We start from the raw sequence: 24242 nt of genomic DNA, 5'->3' as shown, positions 1-24242 counted from the left end.
GTGCAATTTTATTTGCCTGAAAGAGATAACCCTGTAATTTTGAATACAAAATGCTCCATTCCTTTATCCTGGGGGTTGTTGTGTGTCTATTCACTGACTCACTTTCGTCCCATAGTGTGTACTTCTTTCCTGCCTCAGTAAATGTACACTTTCACTGCTCTGTCTATGTGTCTAGTCCAATTCTTTGTGTGGAATACTGAGAACCTGGGAAGAGGCCCCACGGGGACCTCCATCCAGGAACACCTATATCTATTAAACTTCAACATTGGAGAAAACTTCAGAAATCACTTGGTCCAATTAAACTTCATCATGTAAATGAGATCAAGGGCTACCAAGTGTCCCACCTGGGGATCTCACACAGTAAGCAGCCTTGTAGTGTAAGTACAGGTATCTACTGTATGGCAAGGGCTCTGGAGTTTTAGATACAGCTTTTGATGAGAAGCCCTTCCCTTCTTGTTGAATTTTAGTATATTTCCATCCTTCTACCAGTGCTATTGGACCTCAGCTATTTTAACTTCAGTGGGTTTTCCTGTCACATGAATTGCTTTTGAAAGCGATCTGAACTTGAAGTACTATTTTTAATCTTTTAAAAATACCTTTTCCTTCTTATATACAGTCATAGGTTGCTTCTCTATTGTTAAGCTTTCAACTCCTGTGGAGATCTTTTTCCCTAGTTTTGTTCTACTCACTTTCTTCTTGACTCTCATTGGAAAAGACAAAACCACTTGTAAGGGACGTCATTGCTGGATTCTCTGAAGTTGAAGAGTGAAGAGATGTTGATAGTGTCTGCTTCACTGAAGGAACTATAGGTTTTTAAAAACCAAGGGGTCACATACGTCTTTTAATACCTGGACCTAATTTTAGTTACAGTTATCTTCATCTTGAGGAGAAGATATTACATTTCATGTGGGTGAAGGTCATAAAGGAAGAAGGGGAGTAAAGGGACCATCTTCTCTTCCAAATGGCATCTTCATGCTCTCATGAGATGTGTCTTCCAAAGACTGTTATTCATACCCAGCCGGTAAGGCTGATCACAGGAAACAGGAAGCACATGCTACATACTATAGAAACGATCCCTGAAAGTTTAGCTTGAGGAAGTGCATTCTACAGATCCAGGTGAGTAGAGAAATCTGTCAGTTCCGTCCCATCTTGGGAAGGATCTGTGCTCAAGGGACATCAGCCCAGCATGCCCGTTGTAAGTTGTACCTATGTCACAGTGCTGCTCTGGATTTTAATGTTCTTTTTATTTTCCTTATCCCACAAGTTGAGACTCTATACATGCTAGTCTCTCTCTGATATTTTTATGTACCTTATAATTTTTGATCTATATTCTCGCATAGAGTCTCTGTAGATAGAATCCACATGATGGGATGTAAGATGGTTTAACAGTAATGACTACCTCGAGTCACATACTGAATGGTGATGCATAGGAAATGCTGCCTATGTTTCTTCCTAACAGGGGGATCTATTGCCATTCAGGTTCCAAATAAAGAATTTTCTTTTATGTCAAGAAGAGTTGATATATGATCTTTGCCATTCCAGCCAGGTGGCCAAGAATACAGACACAGGACACAAAAACTGCTGGCAAGAAAATAGCTTGGAGCACATAAACACAGAGAAAGGTTGTGGACAGGTGAACAATCACCTGTGGTTTGCTCCACAGCTTAGAGGTACAGCAGATAGGGTGTCTTGGTTACTTTTCTCTCATTGCTGGGACAAAATATCTGATGCCCAAAATTAAGGAAGGAAAGGTTTATTTCACTTACAGTTTGTGGACGTTTCAGTCCGTATTTGGCAGACTATAAGGCAGAGTGGCACATGGCAGAGAGCTACAGCTCATGTCGGCAGAACACAGCAGCAAAACAAGCACACACAAGGGAGGAAATGGCCAGAAGCACAAAAGCCAGGAAATGGCCCCAAGCAGCCTCTTGCTCTCCCTTACATATGCAAACTATCCACCCCAGGGGAGGTGCAGCTTTCACATCCATAATCAATCAAACTCTAAAAGCCTGCCCCATGGTTGCATGAGGCTTTGGGGGAACACCCAGACACAAACCATAACATAGGGCAATATCTAGAGTCCACCCTGAACAACTGGATGAGCAGATTGAGTTTTTTTTTGTGAACAACAACATAGAGCTTAATACAAAAAAGGTGCTAAACCAGGGACTGGGGATTTAGCTCAGTGGCACAGCGCCTGCCTGGCAAGCATGAGGTTGTGAGTTTGATTCCTGGTACTGGAAAAAAAAAAAGGTGCTAAACCAACAACATAGAGGATTTTCACCTAAGCCACACGCTGATGGCTATTTCTTTGTATATGAATGCTCCCCTCCAAAAGTTCATGAGTTGGAAATGGGATTCCCCCATTTATATGTTGATGGTATTTGGGGTGGGACCTTTGGGAGGTGGTTAACATTAGACAAAGTCACAAGGGTAGGGGGCCCGTGATGAGATTAATGGCTTTTATAAAAAGAGGATTAGAAATCTTTTCTACTAGGTTGCCTTGTTCTAGTCCCATGATGCCCTCTGTCCTGTGAGGATATAGCCAATGGATCACATGAGTTACCAGCACCTTGATACTGGATCTCTAGGCAGAAAGGAGGGTGGCCTGCTGGGCTCTAGTCAGAGCCATGGAGAGAAAGTACTACAGGGATAGAGAGGAGTTCTCTACCCTGAAGGGGTTGAGGGGTTCTCCACCAACAAGGGCACAAACCCTGGTGTCAGAACAGAGCAGGTACAGGGGCAAAAGGGGAATAGGCTGTGCTTCCTGCCCCCCAATAAAGACTCAAACCACTGAAGAGAGTCTAATGGGGGGTAGGAGTGAGGTTGAGGAAAAGTTTTGGGGAAAAGTAGATTTAAGAGAGACAGAGAAACTCCTGGTGCTTGTGAGTTGCAAGCACCTGATAAGAGACAAGGAAACATATTTCCACCAGATTTGCTGGGCATGGTGAGGCATCTCCTTTTGCATTCTTTGAATGACTCCAGTGAAGATGCAAAGTAGTGAGCAATTAATGATACATATCTGAGTGGCATTTCCTTTATAGCAAAACGTAGCTGAGATCTGTAGGACTGATGTAAATTTAAGCTTCCATTAAAAGGTCAGGAAACCATGTTCCTCTCATTCATAATTGATTCTTTCAGTTATTGTCATAAAAGCCTTGACTGAGAGAAACTTTCAGATAGTTTTATAGATCATAGCTACCTGGGTCCTTAGTCATTTCTCATCCCATGTCTATGAGCTCAAACAAAGGGACACTTGTTAGAGGGAGGGCCACTTCCGCACACAGGACACAAACAGCACATGAAGGTTGGGGATTGTGGCAAGAGGGCCCCTCCCACCAAGTCATTTTCCTTGTTACAACGAACCAGGTTCCATGAGAGTGGGTCCTCCACTTCTTATTAGCTGTGTGCCCTGGGGCACATTTCTTCATCCGTCTACTTGAACACCAGATTCCTCAACTGCAAAGTGCAGAAAACACTACTACTTACCTTGCAAAGAGATTAAGTGAGATAATCTCTATGTAACACTCTGCACAGTGCTTGGCACACAGTTACATATTGCTTCTCACAGAGGTTACTTCATACTAGTAACTACTAACTAGTAACTAGTAACTAGGGTTTGAAAAATGTAGTTAAGCTTGAAAATGTGACAGATTCATGAGTAGGTTGTCATGATTATTGGTTGTACCAATAATCATGTATTTCCCAGTTTCTTCTCTATTCTTTTTCCTTTTTTTTTTTGAGACATGGTCTTGCTATGTAGTTTAGGCTGGTGTTGAACTCACTATGTAGCCTCAAAGTCACAGCAGTTCTTCCTCAGCCTCCCCAGTGCTGGGGTTATAGGTGTCCATCAGCAGGCATGACTCTTCTCTATTCTTTTCATCACTCCAACCTGATAGTTGGAGTTTGGACCCCTTGGATTACACCCCCAAAGGAGGTGGGTGGTGATCACTTCACTGTGGCTGTTGAACACTTCTCCCCTGAACCATCTGGCTCCCTGTGTGTGGTGGACTGACAGCTGGTGGTCAACCTGTTACGACCAGATGGACTGAACCAGTGTGGTGCTATGTGTGGGAGGGTTGTCACCAGCAACATAAGAGGGAGAACTGGAGAAGAAGAAGAGAAGCTGTTGGGAAGCTGTTGGGGGATGTTAGAGGCTGTAAGGAGCTGTTGGTTCTCTTGGAAGAGCTTGTCATGCTGGCTTTCCTGATGAACTCGGTTGTTCTCTTCTTTGAAGGAGCTTGGGACTTCGTTCTTGTTGAGAAAGTCTTTGGCTCACTTTAGGGGAGCTCTGGTCCTCACTTTGAGCAGTGCTCCTGGGCTCCAGAGGGAAAGATGGTGCACTGTCCAGTCTCCTGGAGAAGCTTGTCTCATTGGCTTTCCTGATGGGAATCCTGCTGTTCTCATCATCGGAGGAGCTTGGGACCTCCCTGTCCCTGAGGATGATTATAGTACTTTTTGGGGGAGCTCTGGTTCTTACTTTGAGCTTTGCTTCCTGGCTCCAGTGCAGATCCCTCAGCCTGCTAGCACAGATCCTTCATCCTGTAGACTCAGACTTTCTAGCTTTTACCACTGACCTTTGGGTCTTCACAGCACAGATCATAAAACAGGACTGCATCAGACATTGTCGTGGGCTCTAGGCCTCCAGTTGGGCTAGTGGAGGGCTGGACTCATGCAGGACATGACCATGAGATTCAGGCCTTCAGCTGGATTCTTTGGTCGTTAGTGTGTGGACAGATTTCCTACACTCTCTTTGTATATGATTCTTTGGGTGACTATTATAAAATAATCTTATAAAATATGTGTCCTGTATTGTATTGTACCCCTTGCAAAACCCCAAGCTACGACACTGTGAGACCTCTTCAGCACACTGACCTTGGGTTATCATAGTTGGGTCATCTGTCTCAGCTACTGTACTTATTGTAATTGAATGCAGCGACAGGACAGGGCTTATCCACCTTGGAAACCCTGATAACCTCTGTGCCTGATTCCCCAAGTGATAAGGATTTAATAAGTAAAATGAGTGACTAAAGATAATAATCAAATGAATTATTCATGGCAGGCAGTGTCCTTTGTTAAACAAGACCACTGTGTGTTGTAGTAACTATAGATGCCTGTCCCTTGGGTGTTCTGGCGCTTATAGTTCTGGCTAAGTCAGGCCACTTGCCCACTTGCCCTCCTGGCGATTTCTCTGGCTTATCTCCTGGCACTTTCTGGCTTTCTGGTGCCACTGTGAGGTCAGAGAGGGCTGTGTCTGTCCTACTGTTAGATCTAAAAGCAAAGCTCTGCCCTTTCATCTTTTTGATGTCAGGAAGCAGTTGTCTGCCATATTCCTTAACTTTTCATTAACTTTTAGCTATTGTTCATTAACTTTTAACTATTTAGGGGATGTTGGGAGAGGTGTTCCCTCTGATGCCTTTGACTTTCTACTCATAGGGACACTTGAAAGTCTCACCAGCATCCAGCTATAGGCTCTGAGAAGCAGAACCCAGGCCCCAAGGTAACACCTCCTGGAACACAGCAGATTCACTTGCCCTTCTCTTTACAGATTAGGGCCTTAAAGCCAGGTGATTCTAGGACTCTGAGCCTTGCCAGTTAATCTGAGCCATGACATTTGTAAGTATTCATTTTCTGAGAGTAAAAAATTAAGTGAACCTCCTTGTCCCTGGAATCAGAAAAATGTGAATATTTTTCATTTAGCCAAAAACCCTTCCTCCTCCCTGCAGTGGGAACTTTGCCTTTTCATCAGCACTGATAAAGTAAAAGGTGTCTGACATCATACCACACAGGGCAGGGACTCGATGGCAGTGGCTCATCCTCTTGTGTGTCATCCATGTTCTAGAACAGTTCATAATAGCTCTCACTCCAGCACGTGGGGAGAAGCCCCACTTCCTGTTCATTGTCACACTTACCCACTGGTGGAGTCCAGAAATCCTGTAGCACCGGAGAGCTGGGGCCAGTTGAGCTCATCAGTAAGAGCTGTTGGCAAATCGGAGAAGGAGTTCTAGAGAAAAAAATATAGAGCGTCATGATCAAAGCGGTCACTTGCTTTCTACAGGCAATTAGAGAGTCCATGGTCAAAGCACTGTTCTCTGACTCTCTTCTCTCTCTCTTAGAGGCTTTTGCCCTTTTTATTTTGGAACATTTTCTAACCAAGTCGCTAAGCAGCCTATGCTGGGCTGGAATTTGTGGTTCTTCTGCCTCAGTTTTGCAGAATGCTGGGATTATAGGCTGAGGCATCATGCCGAGCTCTGCCTCTCTTTAAGAGCTTTTGGTGTTTAAAGCACATGGCTCAATTTGACCCTCACTAGAGAATTCACAACATTCGTCACCTCCTGTGAACCCCATTCTGCTCCTGTAAAGCAGGTAGAATATGAGACTGCTCACACATTTGAGAGCACTGCTCCTCCACTCAGGTAAACCTTCCACTCTTAAAACTTTCAGAGATTTTCTCCATTTTTCCACTTGGATCATCAGAAAGTTGATTGCCTGAAAAGTAATTACCCTGAAGTATAATTCCCAAGCCTCCTCGCAAATGCCTTTGTGGAGTTCAGATCTATGCTCTTCATCTATAAGGTGGTGCCCCTGGTCTTCTGGGAGGCTGCAGACATTTCTGAGAATCTAATTATGATTCCTTTTCCCCACAAAGATGCATGTGTACTCAGGACAGCCCAGGACTGCAGGAAGTTCACAGACCTCACTATGGCTTGAATGTGGTTTAACCCCGCTGCAATTTATAGTGGAGTTTAATCTTCACCATGAGGTTTTAAGAGGTCAGAAACTTAATCTACTATGGTCTTTGGAGTTTGGGGGCCTTTGGGAGATGTTAACAATAATGGAATTCATTTGAACCATATTTCTATGGCTGGTGCAAAATCACAGAAGAAAAATATGGTCAACTATGACCTCTTCCTATTTCTTTTGTATGTGGCTTCTGGGGACAAGTCCTTCCTGTGATATAATTTCTAGAGACAGCTTACCTAAGCTGGTGTGTTTGGGGCAGGACTGCCAGACTTCACAGATAAAAGTTTAGGCTGTTCAGTTAAATTTGGATTTCAGGAAAACAAGGAATAAATTTTAGCCTTTGTACATTTCATGTATAGGTATACTAAAAAATTTTATTTGTTGCTGATCTGAAATTCAAATTTAACTGGGTGTCCAGAATTTTACCTGAGAATCCTCCTTTGGTTAAAGACCGTAAAGGCAAGCATTCCATTTTTGCCTTGGCTGAAAGGAAACCTCGGTGAGTGGCTCCAGGAGGCCTCTGCTTTTCTCCACATTAGAAACCCACACTTTCTTTGGATGAACACGAAAACTTTGAGCCCTCTTTAAGGCTGTTTTGGAGTCTGAAGTAAATTAAAGGTAATTCCTTAAGACAAATCACTGCTCCCTTCTCTCTTCTTCCCTCATGGTGATTCTGCTCCTGTCTCCTACATTAAATCTGGTACTGGCGGGAAAGAAAAGCCATGTTATATATCTTTTACTAGGCCCTTGAAAATCTGTCTGAGTTATTCTTTCTGATTAAAACCACTACATGTATGTTATAAAAATTCAAACATCATAGTAATTTATAATGTAGAATTAGAAGCCCTTTGTCACCTTCCCCCATGATGTGACTGCTGTGGGATGGGCACTGTTAACAGTGTCACAATATCCAGTACTGATAAAATCTACTCTAGGTCTTTGTACTTGGAGAAAACCCAACTAGACTTCCTATCAGAGTTTTAGAGAATGAGAACTCAAAATAATTATATTTCACAATTGTAGACTGCTAAAGAGTTGAATTTTGTCCCTCCAAAAAGATATGTTGAAGTCCCAACCCCTAGTACATCGGAGTGTGATCTTCTTGGAGACAAGTCCATTGCATATGTAATTAGTTAAGATGAGGTCATGCTCGACTACGGTGCCTCCGTAACTCAATGACTGGTCTTTACAATAAGAAAAGCAAGAGACACAGAAACAGGGGGAATCCATGTGATAAAGGAGGCAGGGATGTGGGTGATGCCTCAACCAGCCAAGGAGTGCCCAGGATGGCCAGCAGCCTCAGGAGCGAGAAGAGAGACACACACGGAATCAGGTTTTCCTTCAACCTCTGGGGAGGAGTCAACCCTGCTCATGTCTTGATCTTGGATTCACAGCCTCGGGGACTCTGAGATGATATATTTGTGTTGTTTCCAGCCACTACTTGTTTAGGGAACACTAGGAAACTAATACCTGACCTGAATTGAATAATTTGCTTATAGTTCTTATTCAGAAGTCTAAGATATAGAACTTTCATTATGTTGGTTTACTTTTAACATAAGACAAGTGACAAAGAAATTCAAACAGCTGGTATTCTAGGATGCTGAGTGCATTTTCATGGATCTCTGGCTTCCTCTGCTCCTCCCATCTTAATCATCTCCTCCCAAATGCCAAACCCAATAACTTTTTTTGGTACTGGAAATTGAACTCAGGACCTTGTGCTTGCTAGGCAGGTGCTTGTGCCACTGAGCTACATCCCCACCTCTCTCCACCCTGTTCTTATCCCATGTGTGGCTTCCAGTGTGGTGGAGACCAGAGGAGTGGTCAGGAAGGATGGCTTCCTGGGAGACACCTGCATTCAGCATGATTTATCTTTCAAAGGAACAGAAACAAACTCACTGAAAGGAGCCTTCCACTGAATCTCAGAGGACTCTGGAGTTCCAAAGGCTGGTACTTTGTCACCCCTTGGTAGCTGGTACCCATCTCTTTCTGCTCAAAACTCCACCATTACCATGACTCAGCTACTCTCTGTTCTGATTTTTATTTCTCCTGCCACTATGAATAAAACTTTCCTCTGCTTTTTACCTTTTATCCACACCCCTCCCCTCTTTCTGCTTAAAATGTGTGTTTGCTGTAGGATTTGAGGATATTCAATTCTGCTAGGAAGGACAAGAAAAACAAACAGGATGGATAAAACTCACAAGCTGTGTCAAGCAGAGATAGTGAGAAGCAGGAGGGTTGTGAGATGTTAGCAGAATTCATGAGCTATGTTCTGTCAGTCAGTCACCCATACAACCTTTCAGAAAGGAAGTGAAAGATGTACTCCTGATCCACTACGCCCTTACCCTTACTCTGCCATCTGTTCAGTGGTAACTGCGGGTTTGGAGCTAGGTTTCTGCTTCTGCACAGGCCACTCTGCCTTCCAGAGGAAGGTGGTCAAGACCTCTGCAGGCATAAGGAACCATGTCTAATTCCCTCTGTAGGTGGAAGTAATGGGGCAGGGGTGGGAATTCTGAGTGTGCTACCAAAGTGGGGAATGTGCTTTGCCCTGGAAACCAGAAGATCTGTCTTCTCTTTCTGATGCCACACATAGGTGTGATAAAAATATGACAAATATTTAATTTAAAATTTACTACAGTGAAAGACATGTTGCCATGAATCCCCCTAAAAATACTTCCCTCTCTCTGAACATAGTTATCCCATCATTTTGTCACTTTCTGAAGCAGTTCTGGAAGTCCTTCATGAGTGTCTTTAGTTGTGCTGTCCTTGTTGCCTCAGTGTCCTCAATCAATTCAAAATGTTTACCTTCATGGTCATTTTGACTTTAGAGGAGATCCAGAGGATGCACCGGGGAGATCCAGTGAACAAGGTGAATGAGACTACACTATGATGTTTATGAGCCTGCCTTTCTGCTGGATGACACTAGGCAGCAGCATTCACTGTATTTTTGATCACAGTTGGAAAGACACTTATGAAAGAGGGCCTTCAGAACTGCTTCTGAAAGTGTCAAAAACGTGGATAAGCATGTTTGAAGTGAGAAGGAATCATGATGTGTCTTTTACTATAGTACATTTAAAAAAAATTTAAACATTCACTGGCTATTTTGATCACTCCTTTTATAGTTAAACTCCATGATATAGATACAGTGCCATCAGAAGTGGGTCCATGCTCCATGCAGCCCTCATTCTCAGGTGGCTGGTAAAGTTTTTGTCTCCAGTGAGGGAAGAGGAGGAAGGCTAGCTAGTTGGGGAAATGGTGTGCAACCGTGTCTTTGGAATTGGGGTCTCCATGTCCAACTGTTCTCCTAGTTCAATCTCTCTGGCCACTCTCCACCTCTCTGGAAGAAATGAGTTAAAATTAACTACCTAGGAGACCCATTTGCCATTCTCTAGGAAGTCCCAGTCAGCCCTGGGATCTTTCCTATGGGATTTTAAACTGCTGTGGAGAGTGCCTGGTGCTGGGAGAAGGATGAGTTTGTTTCCTCAGCTGTAGCCTTAGAAGGCCTGTGCAGACCAGCTGCATAGGTTTATCAGAGTGATTTGATTAACTTCAAAGTAATACAAAGCTGTGTTTTCCTGACTGAAGTCTTAGACTCTAATTACAGTGTTGCTATGAGATTTTACTCTTTCTAGCTGTACATATCAAGGAAGAGGTAGCTTTAACAGTATCTCATTTTCAGCAACTCTGTTGACTACAGGAATATTATCTGGTTCAGCAGACTGGTGGGAAGATCAAAAGACACAGTGAGAAATAGGTTGACAAGCCAGAGGTCCTGCAGTATGTAAAGCGTTATGGTTAGGACGGACCACCTAGTGCTTTTTTCCAAGAAGACTATCACAGATGTAAGGGGGGGGGGGACATTTATTGTCACGTAATAGAAAAGAGATGAGCACACCAATGGCAGACTTGATATATTTTTTTCTTCCTTTGTAAATATAGTAGATAAAAATGAAAAGTAACAGCCATTAATAGTAAATGCCTTATCGACTTTAGCAACAAGAGAATGTTTAAATCATTTTACATTAAACACTGAAAGCTTTATTCATGCAACATTATACCCAAGATATTTCAGGCATTTAAGGCAGGAAAAATGCAAATTAAGATTTCCATCATCGGGGCTGGGGATTTAGCTCAGCGGCGCCTGGCAAGCGCAAGGTCGTGAGTTCAGTTCCCGGTACCGGAGAAAAACCAAAAAAAAAAACAAAACAAAAAAAAAACCAAAGATTTCCATCATCAACTCCTGCTTATTCCTCTTGAGCATCTATGGTCTCAGGAACTCATTTTAAGTGTGTCTTAAATGTACATACGTGGAGAGACTTAATATTTACCAAGAAAAAAAATGTTTGCAAGTTTAAAGAGTCTGAGCAACTCAGTGAGGCTTAGGTGAACTACTGCATTGCTTCCAATTTCCTCTTTTATTGATGACACAAATGTGTTTTTATGTCATAATTAGAATGTATATGCTATTTTTGTATAATATTATCATTTAACATTGATCTCTCTCTCTCTGTCTCTCTCTCTCTCTGTCCCCCTCTCCCTCTCCTTCTCCTCTGCATTTCCATGCATTGAGAAAACCCACTGGTTCTCATTTTTGGTGAATCTGTACTAAACACAATGATTTGGATTTGGAAATGATCTTAAGCTGCCATTTTGATAAGTAACTGATGTTTGGGTTTCTCGAATCTCTGCTAAGTGAAAGCAAGAGTAACAGCATTAATCACACAGGCATCTGGCTCTGCTTGTCTTCTATTGATAAAGCGAAGATCCTGGTGGTTTTGATTCACTGTTTGGTTGTGCCCTTCCCCCTCCAGCAATGCTGTGGACAATCTGTGCAGTGTATTCATTTTCCTAATATGCTTTACTGGGTTAGACCCAAGTTGATTATTTTCAACACTACAAAGTTATAGGAATTTGCAGGTAACCACTTTAAAAAATATGAAAAGTATCACCATCAGTTAAATAAATCACTTTAATGATTTCCCAGGAATTAAACCCTGAAAAAATACAAGAGGGGGTTGTCATTTATTCAAAGAAGAAAATATCTCTTGGGTGTTTTAATAGTGCACTTAATGTCAAGACCTGGGGAATCTCAAAAAGGCTATCTGTTTAGTGCTGGGGCCATAGACCTCCCAGTATCCCTGGTTTGCGGCTCCTTCATTGCCCTGTAGGTGGCGGAGGTGAGGCTTTCCCCTTGGTTCAAGCCTTTCAGTCCTGCAGTGACCATAGGGCCACCACATCACTGCACTGCTTAGAACCTCCCCCCTATCCACTGAGTTAGTGCCTTTTCTTACACAGACATCAAATTATGAAGCTTTACGGGCTCCCATAACCCTCAGACAAACTTTCCAGCCTGGGTCCCATTTCTTTAGGCTTTGCTACATGACTACATCTTATTAATGAATGTATTCCTATTAGTGATGCTTGAGTGTACTTATTTCCTACCTAGGTAACTTCTGAATTTTAAGCCAGAACGGGAAGGGAAGAAGTGTCGAATGTCTCTTATGCACCAGGCACTGAGATAGGTAGCTTGCACAAATTGTTTGATTTCATAACACAACTCTGAGATGCAAGGGCTCATCTTCCTCTTTCCCTTTTCCTTCTCTGCCTTCTGTAAACAAGCACTTTTGAGCAACTGTCATTTATTATATGCTAGATATTATTACCACTTAAAAAACCATACACACCTTTGCTTTGGACATAAGGTGGTAAAATTCAATGGCCAAGTCCTAACCCAATGAGCAGCAAAGGGAGACCCCGTTTATCATGGGTGCCTCTGGCTGCTGGATCTGGGCCCAGAGAATTTCTGTGTTTTCTGTTGATGGAAAGATCGCACACAGCCATGTGAAAGGACTAGGAAAAGCTTTTGTGGGTGGAGCTCAGAGGGAGTTTAATTGACTTGCCAGTGTCACAGAGCTCGTAAGAAGTGGGGCTGGGACTTGACCCAAATTCTGGTGGAACTAGGAAGAGGGAGGCCAACAGCAGACTCATTGTCCTCAGCCTGTAGTAGCCCATTTATATATATTTAGTCCTCGCTTTTCCTTCAAGCTGTTAAATCTCATTAAATGAAGGAAAATAAAATTGGCTAAGCTGGGTGTGCTAGTTGTTGAAAATGAGACTTCCTGGTTGCCTGTTTAGAGATTGGTCTCTCAGAGACAGCTTTGGATAAAGGGTTCAGAAATCCATGAATAACCTGAAAGTTGCCACCATCTGTTCCTTCTCTGTTTCCTTTCTATGGAGACCGTGTCAAATGGATGAAGCGTACAGAATGAGTATTTTTGGGATAAATTCTAAAAAGACATGAAGTCTTACACAAATACCACTTATACCCCATTCCCACATGCCTAGGGCCAGTTCTGGCATTCAGTATACTGGGAACAACACACACACAGCTGCTCTGCGGTCTGTCTGTCCTTGGAGCTAGCAGGTGGAGCCCAGGGAGGAGAGAGAGGGAATGTACCATCTGGCTTCTGCCTGTGTAATCTCAGGCTTCACTAGATGGGCAGCACCATTCTGGAAAACTAACACTTTGAGGTAGACAACTCGAGAAGGTAATGTAACCTTACAGTCCTCTGCATGAGATGCGTCTCATATTGAGGGAAGATCCTTATGGTCTTGTAATTCACTCTTTCACTTGCACAGACACACACACACACGCACACACATGCACACAGAGAAAGAAACACACCACTGATCAGCCTGCACTGGGCATCCTGCTGACCATCAGCACATCAGAGAGCTCTGGGCTCCTTCTGCAGGGATCTTGCTGTATAGTGAGCCACAGGCAATGAGCACCTCTCTTCTGGTAACCTCAAACACATTCCTCAGCCCCTCTGTGACTCAATTTTATTACCGATAAGAATGAATTAACAATGGCACTTATCTGTTGGTTGAAAAGGTTAGAAAATAGGAACCATGAACAAAGTAAGTTCATAAAGCTGCCTGTTAATAGTGTTAATAGGGAAGTCCAGGGTACTAGGTCTACACAGAAGGTGCATGTTTATTGCATGCGGGTCTTTGAGAGGGGAATTTTGAAACAAGTATTATTTATTTATTTATTTATTTAGGGTCTTTTTCCGGTACCGGGAATCAAACTCACGACCTTGTGCTTGCCAGGCAGGCGCTGTGCTACTGAGCTAAATCCCCAGCCCCAAAACAAGTATTATTTAATACGAGTGGTATTGTCTGAATATTTGTGCCCCTTCAAAATTCAAAATATGCAAAAACTTAATACCTAATGCTGATTGTAGTAAGGTGAGCCACTGGGGAGTGATTTTGTCATCAGAGCTCCATGCATGAATGAGATTTGGGCCCTTACAAGAAATGCTTTGGCAAGTTCCTTTGTACCCTTCCACCATGTAAGGATACAAGTAGGAGATGCCCTCTTTGAAGCAGCAGCAAAACTTTACCAGCTACTGAAACTTTTTGTGCTGGATTTCCCAGCATTTATAACTGTGAATAATAAATTTGTGTTCATAAAGTGCCCTGCCCAAAACTAAGATGGTGAGTAATGAGAGACTAATAAGAAGCAGCCAGGGAAGGCAGGGTAAGGGAAAAGTAGTTTAGACACTGGCAAAGCCACAAGGAAAACCAAAGACTAAACCCTCCATATTATATCCAAAGAAGATCAACAGACACCAAGTGTATCAGTTTCTTACTGCTGTGTAACAACTTGCTCTCCAATTTAGCATCCAAATAGACCAATAACAAAAACTGCACAGCATCTATGGGGATGCCCATTTAAACTTCAGCTTGAGCTGAATAAGCAGTTTGTTTTGGAAAAGGTAAAGCAGTTTATCTTTGACCCAGTGCCGGTCCCCAAACTTCAGAGGGCAATGAAGAAGTAGTTATAGAATTTTAGCAAAATAAGACTAGTAAATATAAAGAAGAATGGCAGGCAACTCTCGATCTTTCATCATTTTGCCTGAACAGAGCTCTTTTTATCTTATTTTATTTTTTATCTTCTTGGCTCCTCTTAGTTTCTTCCTTTTCCCTTTTCTACTATTTATTATTCAAACTCTAGCTCTATGATTTATTTATTTAATGAATGAGTCAAGGGACATATTTATCCAACCGCTTCCTACTAAATGTGCACTGGGCTCTTTCTACTGAATTGTGTGCCTTCCAGCAGTTTTTCCAAGGTGACTGGAGAACAGTATTCAGACTTATAAAAGGAAGAAAGTAGGTAAGTTTTATGTATCCTGCTTTTGCACAAAGACAACCACAAGTCAATTCTTTCATGGGGCCAGTGGAACAAATTCTTTCACAAACAGAAAATAATAAATCCTCAAAGGGCCAGAAACGAACAACCAAAAGTTCATATCATAAAAGTTGACCCTTTTGATCTTTGATTTTGTAAAGCTTTGGTTACTTCTTTCATTTATTGATGGATTGGTGGTACTGGGGATCTCATGTAAGATCTTCACATTGAGTTACATCCCCAGCCCTTTAATTTTTTTTTTTTTAATTTTGAGACAGGATCTGGCTAAGTTGCTAAGTTACACAGGCTGAGCTCCAACTTTCAATCTTCCTGCCTCAGTTTCCCAGAGAGCTAGGATTACAGGCATGTGCCACCCTGCCCGGCTAAGATTTGCTTATTTCTAAGGCAGGCAGGCTGCCTTTTGCCTACTCTAGGGTGTGGGTAGTTTTTCTTGCAGGTGATCTTGGAGTTTGACACAAGATGAAGTTCAAGTTCAAAGTCAAGTCACACGGGTGAGAGTGGACAGAGGGCTCCCTGGGGCCTCATAATAACCAACCCTGCATGAGATGCTCACTCTCCTCTATCTTGGTCACACACTATGATTTCATTTTCTTTCTCTCTGTATCTTTCACCTTAGATCATGAGGCCATCACTCAGAATCTACTGCTCCACCCTCTGGACTTATGTTTTTGTCCCTATTGCATCTGCCACTGGCCAGTTACCCTGCTCCCTCACTCTCCTCCTATCACTTGCAGGAGGGAGTCCCACAGCCTCTTGGAGAGTCCTTTTAAAATACAGATCCTGACTGAGTCATTTGTGGTGGGCACTGGAATCTTCATGTTAATAAGTGTCCTGGGTGGTTGTGTTGACTGGCTGATGCTGATCTACAGGCTGATCTAGATGTAGATCACTGACGCTGATCTACAGGCTGTTGTAGCTACACAGTGTCATTTGCGCAGAGCATCACCACCCTCTCAGCCTCTCCTCTGTCCCTCTCCTACCCATCACTAATCTGCAGTCCCCTGAATCCATCACTGCCCCTGCAGCGCCCTGGGCTTTGTTGCAGCTCCTCCTCTTATACCAGTACCTTTGCTGGGTTTGCTACCCAGGCTCAGGAGTTAGCTAACTCCTGTCTTCCTGTGGGAGTGGCTCCATGCCCTATTAAGGCATAGGTGGCTTCTGGAAGCTCTCTCCTTCCTATTAAGTGTCTTCTGGAGTTCTTACTCTGCCTGGTGCAGGCTTAGCCAATTGTACCTAACCTACCAGCACTGGGCAGGGTTGGCACACTTTTTCTGAAAAGGGCCAGATGATAAATATTTCAAGCTTTGTAGAACATTTGGTCTTTAGTGACAACTCGGATATGCTATTATAATATAGAAGTGGCTACAGGTGATATATAAATGAAGGACAGGACAGTGTTCTAATAAAACTTAATTTGCAAAAACTGGTGGGCAGTACTATTTGGTCCAAGAACCACAGTTTCCTGACCTCTGTTCTAGGGGCTGACAAACTCCGTTTGTATTCAGCCTCCATATTTAACTATATTTGTTACCTTGGATAAGTTTGCCAACTTCTCTAAATCCCAATTTCTTTATCTATAAAACATAATGATAATAAAGTCTTTTGCAGGTTTAGCTGCTATAGCCAAATACTAGAGACTGGGGAATTTATAAACAACAGAAAATTAGTGCTCACTAATAACCTGGGAGGCTCAAGATTAAGGCACCAGAGTTTCAGTGTCTGATAAGGGTTTCCTCTCCCCTTCATAGACAGTGCCTGGTTGCTGAGTCCTAGAACTTTGCTTAGAAGGGTCCTAATCCCCATCCATGAGCTTGGTGTGCTGATGATTTAATCACATCTCAAAGACCCCACCTCTGAACACTATCAGCATGGGATGTTAAATTCCAAAATAGAATTTTTTTTTGGCAGGGGGAGCACCAACATTCAAACTGTAACAAGTATTAAATGAGATAATTTCTAGTACAGTATCTGGTATTTGGTAAACACAAGATAATATTTGCATTGCATCATTATTATATTGTAAGTTTGCTTATTCATCTTCCCAGCTAGACTTAAGCTCTTTGCAGCTAGAGACTGTGTTTCCACCCCCAGAGCTCCAGCGGCCCACCCTTATCCATTGTCTTTGTCTTTAATGGTAAAGTGGTGGGACTTGGGCACACGGCCCTCCAGCTAGAGACTATACTTCTAAATCTCTACTGTAGCCTGACATGACTATGTTAGTACATTAGGGTTAGGGGCACTGGGGCTGTAGTGCGGGAGAGTGGCACATACCCCTCTGTGCCTATTCTGCCCAGGGATGTGAGTGTCCTCCCACGGCCTTTATAGTGGGCGCTAGCAAGACCAGGAGCAGCCACCCTAGATCTAGGGATGGAAGCTGCATGTTGCAGATGCACTAAGTGAGTGTCTGCCTGCTGTTTATTATATGACAAGAAAACACATTTCTATCATAAGTCACAGCACTCTGTGACTATTTTTTGTAGAAGCTGAACTTGATGAATTACTAGTCTTTTAGGAGGAGCTGACTCACCCACTCATTCTCGCTGGCCCTCAAATCTGTTACCACCCCAGTACCCTGACCTCTTTGTTACTCCCTGATCTCCTGTCCTTTCAGCCTTTTATCCATCAGGCTTTGAATTCTTGGTTGATGATGCTGCCCTCAATGTCTGCCCTGGGACTTTTTGGGCCTTGGATTCCATGCATGCACCTCTTGATTTTCCTCTAGGAATTATGGTTTAACTCATCTTTCTAACTAATCCACCAACTATTGCCTTGACTAGGAAATCCCTAGGAAATCACCCAGAAGCCAGTCTTGGCCCCCTAGACATCTGAATTAGTGCTGGGCTGGGGAATCTCAGGCTTTGTGCTCCTTGAGGAGTCACACAGATGAAATTAGATGCTGGAAAAAAAAAGCCTAATGGATGAAGGGCACCTAGCAATCAACTCCATGCACCCCAAATTATTTTTAAATGCCAAAATATCCTCTTCTCATCTCCCAGTGGACTTGAGAGTGTTTCCCTTGTGATGAGCTTGTTCTACTGGACTCATTTTATGGCTACAATGGGGAGAGAGAAGCAAAGTGATGGATATAATTAAGCAGAAGGAAAAAGACTGTGCTCAGTTGGAACAAGGTGAGAGATGGCACAGGTGTGGAATGACTCACACTGACTCCCGAGGCAGAAAGCTCTGTCTATACTGCTGGGACAGCGGGGAAGGAGGCCGAGCAATTATAAATACCTTTCAAAGGTAGGCAGCTTATCATCACCTTGCAGTTTTTCACAACAGCGGGTGTTTGGTTTTTTAATTCTCTGAGACGGCAGTGAGAGCTACTGGAAGAATGGAGCAGGAAGCCGGTACTACTTTTCTAAGTGCTGAGACCCGGATGTCCACCTTGAACAGGGTGAGAGGGCGCTGACGTGATCAGAACTCAGGAGCAGTCATCTTGCCGGCATACTTGAACAGGGAGACTTTCTGTCCCTTGTGGCCTTGTCGTGGCTGGAGAGAAAAATTTGCTATGGCCAACACAACTCCCTCTTTTGAAAAGAGTCAGTGGAAAGTCACCGGGATGGAGACTAACCCTCTTTCATTTAGCGTCTTTCCTCTGCCAGCCTGCAAGATGTCTGAGGAGCGGAAAGACAATTTTGTCCAGTTTTACTAAACAACAGCCTTTCCTTGCCTTAAAAAACAATTTAAAAAAAAATCCTCTAATGCTTAGATGTTCTGGAGTTGACAAGAGTTAACTCAGACAGAATTTCCATATTTTATACGCAGCACCATGAAAATCTGCCTTCATGCTTAGGGGAAGCGTTAAGCGTCCTGAAGAATTCAGAGAGCAGGAAGCCCGGGGTAGGGGTGGGGTTGGGCTTGTGTTGGGGGTAGGGCGGGCGCTTGGATCCTGCCCGAGCTGTTTTCAGGGGAATGAAGATGCCCTGAGCCCGACTAAGGGATGGGAGCAGGGGCTCGGAAGATGAAGCTGCCTTGCCGTCGGGTTCATATGCATTTTCTGCAGCCAGATTCTGGATTCGTTTTGTCCTTGACGCAGCATGAAATCCAATCTGCGCCTCCTCGCTCTGCGAACAACAGCCTGCCAGGGGTCGTGTGAAGATTCCATAATAGGACGGAAGCAGACTTACGAGCAAAATAAACATTTGGCAGTGGTGCTTCAGAATCGCTTCTTTCCCGCCACCTCCTCCCCGACCCATCGCACAATTCTGGTTTAAGTGAAATCTTCGTGGCGTTTAATATTTGGGAAATAATTTTTGAACAGATGGGGGAAGACGCAGGAGGGCAGCTCTCACGGCTGGCCTCAGCCGTGGCTCTGCCTCCCCTTCGCCTACAACAAAGCCACTCAAACAGTGATTGTTTCTCCTCTGAAGGGCGGGGGAGCAAAATAAACAGCACGGGTGCGTTCTCAGATTTACTCTTCGTTTTTTCTTTGAACCCGGTCTTTTTTTTTGAACCGGGTCTAAGTCGAGGTCTCCTAGGAGAGCGGGTGGCTAGATTGGGTCCTGACTCCTGCAGGTCAGGTGTCTCGCAGAGATGCTGAGGTTGGCTAAGGAGAGAGGGATGGGATGGATTGGCTTTCTGTCCCGAGTGCAGTGAGGCTCAGGGCCTTTGTTTCTGAGGAACCACGGGGTGATTCTTCACACTCTCTTTATTGAGCTACAAATATCTTTCCAGATGAACACACTCCTAATCTAATTAGTTGCAAACAGGCCTCGCGGGTGCCACACTGCTTAACTAGAGGATGGAAGAACAGGGGTGAAGGGGGTGCGTAGAAGAACACCCACGATGAGGGATTCATTTTCTGTGGATGCGGCTCCTCTGGGGTGCTGGGCTCCAAGCATTTTCTGCCTTATTGGGGGTCAAAGACAAAGGAATGTTGGCTGGTCTCACAAAGCCCGGAATGGCTTGTCTGAATGCTTGGCTTGTCTTTCCCCAGCATTTACTACTCTTTCTAGATGATAGGCTCCAGTTCTTGGGGCGGCAAAGAAATAGCACCAAACACCAACATTTAGGCTATTTGTTTTCAATGAGACCCTAAGTAAGACCTCATGGCCCACTGTTTACCCTGCAATAGGTGGTCACCTGCTAATGATGTGGAAACCAGCTCTCACACTGAGCGGAGGGTCCCCCCTGCCCTGTTGGTGCTGCAGAATCTGAATTCACAACCTGCATCCCTTGCTGCAGGGCAGGGAGAGCCTACAACGCCTCCTTTGTTTTCTTCTTTTTCTTCCTTTGTGGTACTGTGATTAAATCCAGGACCTTTGCCTGAGTGACACCCCCTACCCTGTTTATATTTTATTTTGAGACAGGGCCTTGCTAAGTCATTAAGTTGCCCAGGCTGGGCTCCAACTTTTGACCCTCCTGCCTCTGCTTCCCAGAGTGCTGGGATTATAGGCCTGCACCACAGCACCTGGCTAAGGTCTCATTTTAAATGCTGTCTGCATTAAATCGAACACCTGTGTGGCCAGTGCTCTGTGAAAAATCCACTGACTTGAATGCTTTTATTTCCTTACTGGCCCTGGTTAAATGTGGGCCCTGACAGTGATCAGGACCTGGTTGAAACAGGGTATACCAGGGAAGTGGTTCAAAGGCTTTAGAAGAGCAAAGGGAGACAGGCGGGGAAGAACGCAGAAGAGGGAGTGGCTTGGGGGCCATGGGAGTTATTCCTAAGTGCTGCTGCTTCCCTATTCTGGCATTTCTCCCAGGGAGGCCTGAGAATTATTGCCTTGGGGCTTTTACACTCAGGAGTTCACTCTTCCACAGCCACCTCAAATCTGAACAGGAGGAAGGAAGGGACCGCTCCACAGAGTGGCTGCTCCCCTGCAGTGAGGGGAGTGTGGCTGTGGCCAGCGTGCCGACGGTGGGCAGATGTGGCTGGACTGTCCCCAGACGGCACTGACCTCTGTCCCTATAGGTGCCAGCGCACTCTGGAAACACGGGATTGGAGTCAGGGCCACTCTATGCCGATGGTTACCCCATTTTGGCTTAACCTAAAACATTCCTTCTTCTTTACCTCTCTCTTGAGGTTGCTAGATGTGGAGAATTTTGAAAGTCATGCAGGAGGACCCCCAGTCACAACTTTTTTTTACTGTAAATCCTTGAAGGTCAGACGCTGTTGGGAGTGCAAATGCTCTATGTCAGAGGTTCTCTGTGACCGAGGCCTGGGGGCCCACAGGAGTTCTTTGAGACCCTGCTCACAAGATCACAGTTCTATCAGGATACTGAGTCTTATTTGTCCTGACTCGGTCATGAAGGCACAGTGGAGTTCTCAAGTTTCTGCACTCATAGATGTTAAGAGAGATGGAAGCAAAATCAGATTAGCACTCCAGCTGTCTTCTAGAAAGCCAGATGTCAAGAAGATTTATGAAAATGGAAAATAAGACTACTCTTTTAGTGTATTTCTTTTGAAAAATACTTGTCATAAAGATATATAATGTATGTTAGCATGTAATGTGTTTCTTGTTATTTCTAAATACATGAATATATTTTTAAAAATTTATGTTTTAATTTCTATTATGGTAGTATAGGTAGGTATAACAGATAGATATTGATATGTCTATGTGTACAGATGAATATATCTCTATATAGTTAATATATTGATAGTTATAATACCTGTTCTAGGCAGCTTTCATATTGCTGGGACAAAATATCCAACATCCAGATCTTAAAGGATGACAGGTTTTAATTTGGTTCATGGTTTTGGGGGATTCAGTCCATGGTTGGCTGGCTGTAAGGAAACAGCATGGTGGAAAGGTGCTTACCTCATGGCAGCTGGGAAGTAGAGAGAGAAGGAGCCTGGGAGGGAGATACACCTTTCTAGGTCACACGCCCAGTGACCATATCTTCCAACTAGACCACACCCCCACTCATTACATTTAGCTATGAGCTCAATAATAGATGAATTCAGTGTAAACACAATGTCCCCATGATCCAGTCACCTTTGAACATATGAGACTTTTGTGGCATTTTAGATCTAAATCATAATAACCCCACATAAGCCAAAGCTCTTTGGGCTCCTCAATTTTTTTGAGAGTACAATTGGCACCTGATACCAAAAATTTTATAAACTAGTCCTCTGTGATGTGCACTACTTTCTACAAAGCAACACTTAGAATGATTGAGACCAAAAGCAGAAGAAAATTTGCATTCACCGAGCCTCCATTAACATGCTTGTATCTGAGGTCTGGCACATTCAAGAAGCAGTACTTGTAGGGTGTGACAAGACAAATTCTATTCTGTTTCCTTAAACTATGCTGTTAAGTCCCCTCCTGCTTCAGAAAGAGAATCCAGGCCAGCCTAGTCATACATGTGCTCATTCTTAGAAAACACACATTCCTCTGGTTATGTTACATTCCATTTTAAGAAATACAAAAATGTCCAGTTCCAGAAGTCCAGTCTTCATAATTTGAAGTGAAACTCTTTGCCCCAAGCTCACCTGAGGAAGAGGCTGCCTGTCTGCACCTGGGGGGAGAATGTGGCTACTTTCTCTGTCCACCTTGCCAGTCTTTCCTTCTATTTCTGACCCCAAGGACCATGGAAGAGGAAAAAGAGGTGTGTTTGGGCATGACTATCTCTGGCCACAACTGAGTCTCTGCAGTGGGGCTGTCCTGGGGTTCTTGCATGAACCTACCATGGTGAGGTTGGTGCCTTCCCTACACTGAATCACTTCTTTATGCTGCCTTGGCCTTATTCAGCTGGAGATGAAGCTCTGTGTGGTCCTTCCAGGGCTATCCTCTCTATACTGACCTTCCTTCCTGGATCAGGACACACTCTTTCTGCCCTGCTGCCTCATGCCACTCCTCACAGGAAAAACATCCTGTTATGAAAATCACCCCAAATTTCTGATGAGGTTGCCATCATTATTTATATCTTATAGATAAGGAAATTAAAGCTCAGAATAAATAAGTAAATGTAAGTGACTAAGCCAGTATTTTGAATCTGGTCTAGTAGGAACAGCTGGGATGGGGGAAAGGAGAAAAGAACCAGGAGAAATATAGATATATATACATACACGATAGCTGGGGTAATTATACCACTGATATCTATTGTTTTATTGAAAGGAACAGTTAATGCTTAATTGTTTGATTGATCTTTCATGCCTCTGGTGATCTGACAACTACTTTGAAGATAATATATAACAACTATAGTATTGTTAATTTCCTATCACCTTGTTTTGAAATTCTGTATCATTTTTGTTTTTTGTTGTTTTGTTTCTACCTTTGTGTTTTTTTCTCTTCTTTTTAGAATAAAAAACCCAATATACTTGATTTAGATAAACTAATATTATGCGTTATGCAGATGAGTTAGGGGCTTGAAATTCCCCTCTAAATGCCACTCCTAATGCGGGTCAGGTTGGCACATGGCACTCACGCTATACAGTAAGGCGGTTGTGCATTCAGATTATCAGTGTGCATCCAGGTTAATGCTGTTGACCTGCCATCATTTTTTCTCTAAGTCCACAGTTTAGACAGGGGACTGTATGCTCACCATAACTGTTGGGGATGTGCTGCAGAAAGACAAGAAGCACTGGAAGTTTCTCAGGACAGCTGATTCTCCTCTAGTCTCCAAGATTGGCCTAGACTCTGTGGGGACAACCTGCAGTTGGGGATCAAGTTCAAGCAACTGCTTTTAGATGCTGCTTTTACAGGTACTGGCTGGAGAACAACTCAGGGTTGGCCCAAGCTAGGGAGGTCCAGTTGGAGGGGAGGGGTGGTTGCCACAGTTTGGATCCTAAATGTACCCTTAGGACCCTTGAGTCCAAGGTTTGGTCCCTAGCTTGGTGCTATGGGAGTGGGACCTGGTAAGAGGCTGTGAGGCCATTGGAAGGGTCCCCTGAAGGGGACTGTGGGCTCTTGGCCCCTTCTTCTTTCTCTCATTTGCTTCCTGGCCATGAAGCAAGTGATTTTGCTTTGCCATGTGCTCCTGCCATGATGTGCCACCTCCCTGCAGGCCCAAACAGCAGGGCCAGTGGATCACATATTGGAACCTTCAACACCGTGAATCATCACAACTCTTTCCTCTTTATCAGTTAACAGTCTCAGGTACTTTGTATAGGGACAGGAAGCTGACACCATGGAGGTCTCTTCCACAACAGTCATCAAGTGAATGGGATGGGAACGGCGTGGGCAAGAGGAATGGCCACGCTTGATCCTAGATGACTTCTGAGTTTGTCTAGTTCTTTGCTTTCCCATTGTACATTTCTAGTTTAGGACACTTTTATCAGAATGATAATCACCTCCAAGCCCCTTTGGCTGAATTTCCCTCTGAACTTATCTGCCTG

General features: G+C 43.7%; 1 protein-coding gene across 4 annotated transcripts in view; it reads right to left on the bottom strand.

Moving 5' to 3' along the window:
• Aoah (acyloxyacyl hydrolase (neutrophil)) overlaps nucleotides 1-24242 on the bottom strand; it is a 203335-nt gene that overhangs the window by 76654 nt on the left and 102439 nt on the right. For all 4 annotated transcript variants that reach the window (XM_013521273.1, XM_013521274.1, XM_013521276.1 and 1 more), the window contains exon 13: nucleotides 5913-6004. In XM_013521273.1, coding sequence (XP_013376727.1) covers nucleotides 5913-6004 — 92 coding nt within the window. The remainder of the gene's footprint in view (nucleotides 1-5912; nucleotides 6005-24242) is intronic.

This window comes from Chinchilla lanigera, unplaced genomic scaffold (assembly GCF_000276665.1).
Source record: "Chinchilla lanigera isolate Chin_1 unplaced genomic scaffold, ChiLan1.0 scaffold00059, whole genome shotgun sequence".
Lineage (NCBI taxonomy): Eukaryota > Metazoa > Chordata > Mammalia > Rodentia > Chinchillidae > Chinchilla > Chinchilla lanigera.
The sequence above is the reverse complement of the archived record's forward strand: the minus strand, read 5'-3'. Positions and strand labels throughout refer to the sequence as shown.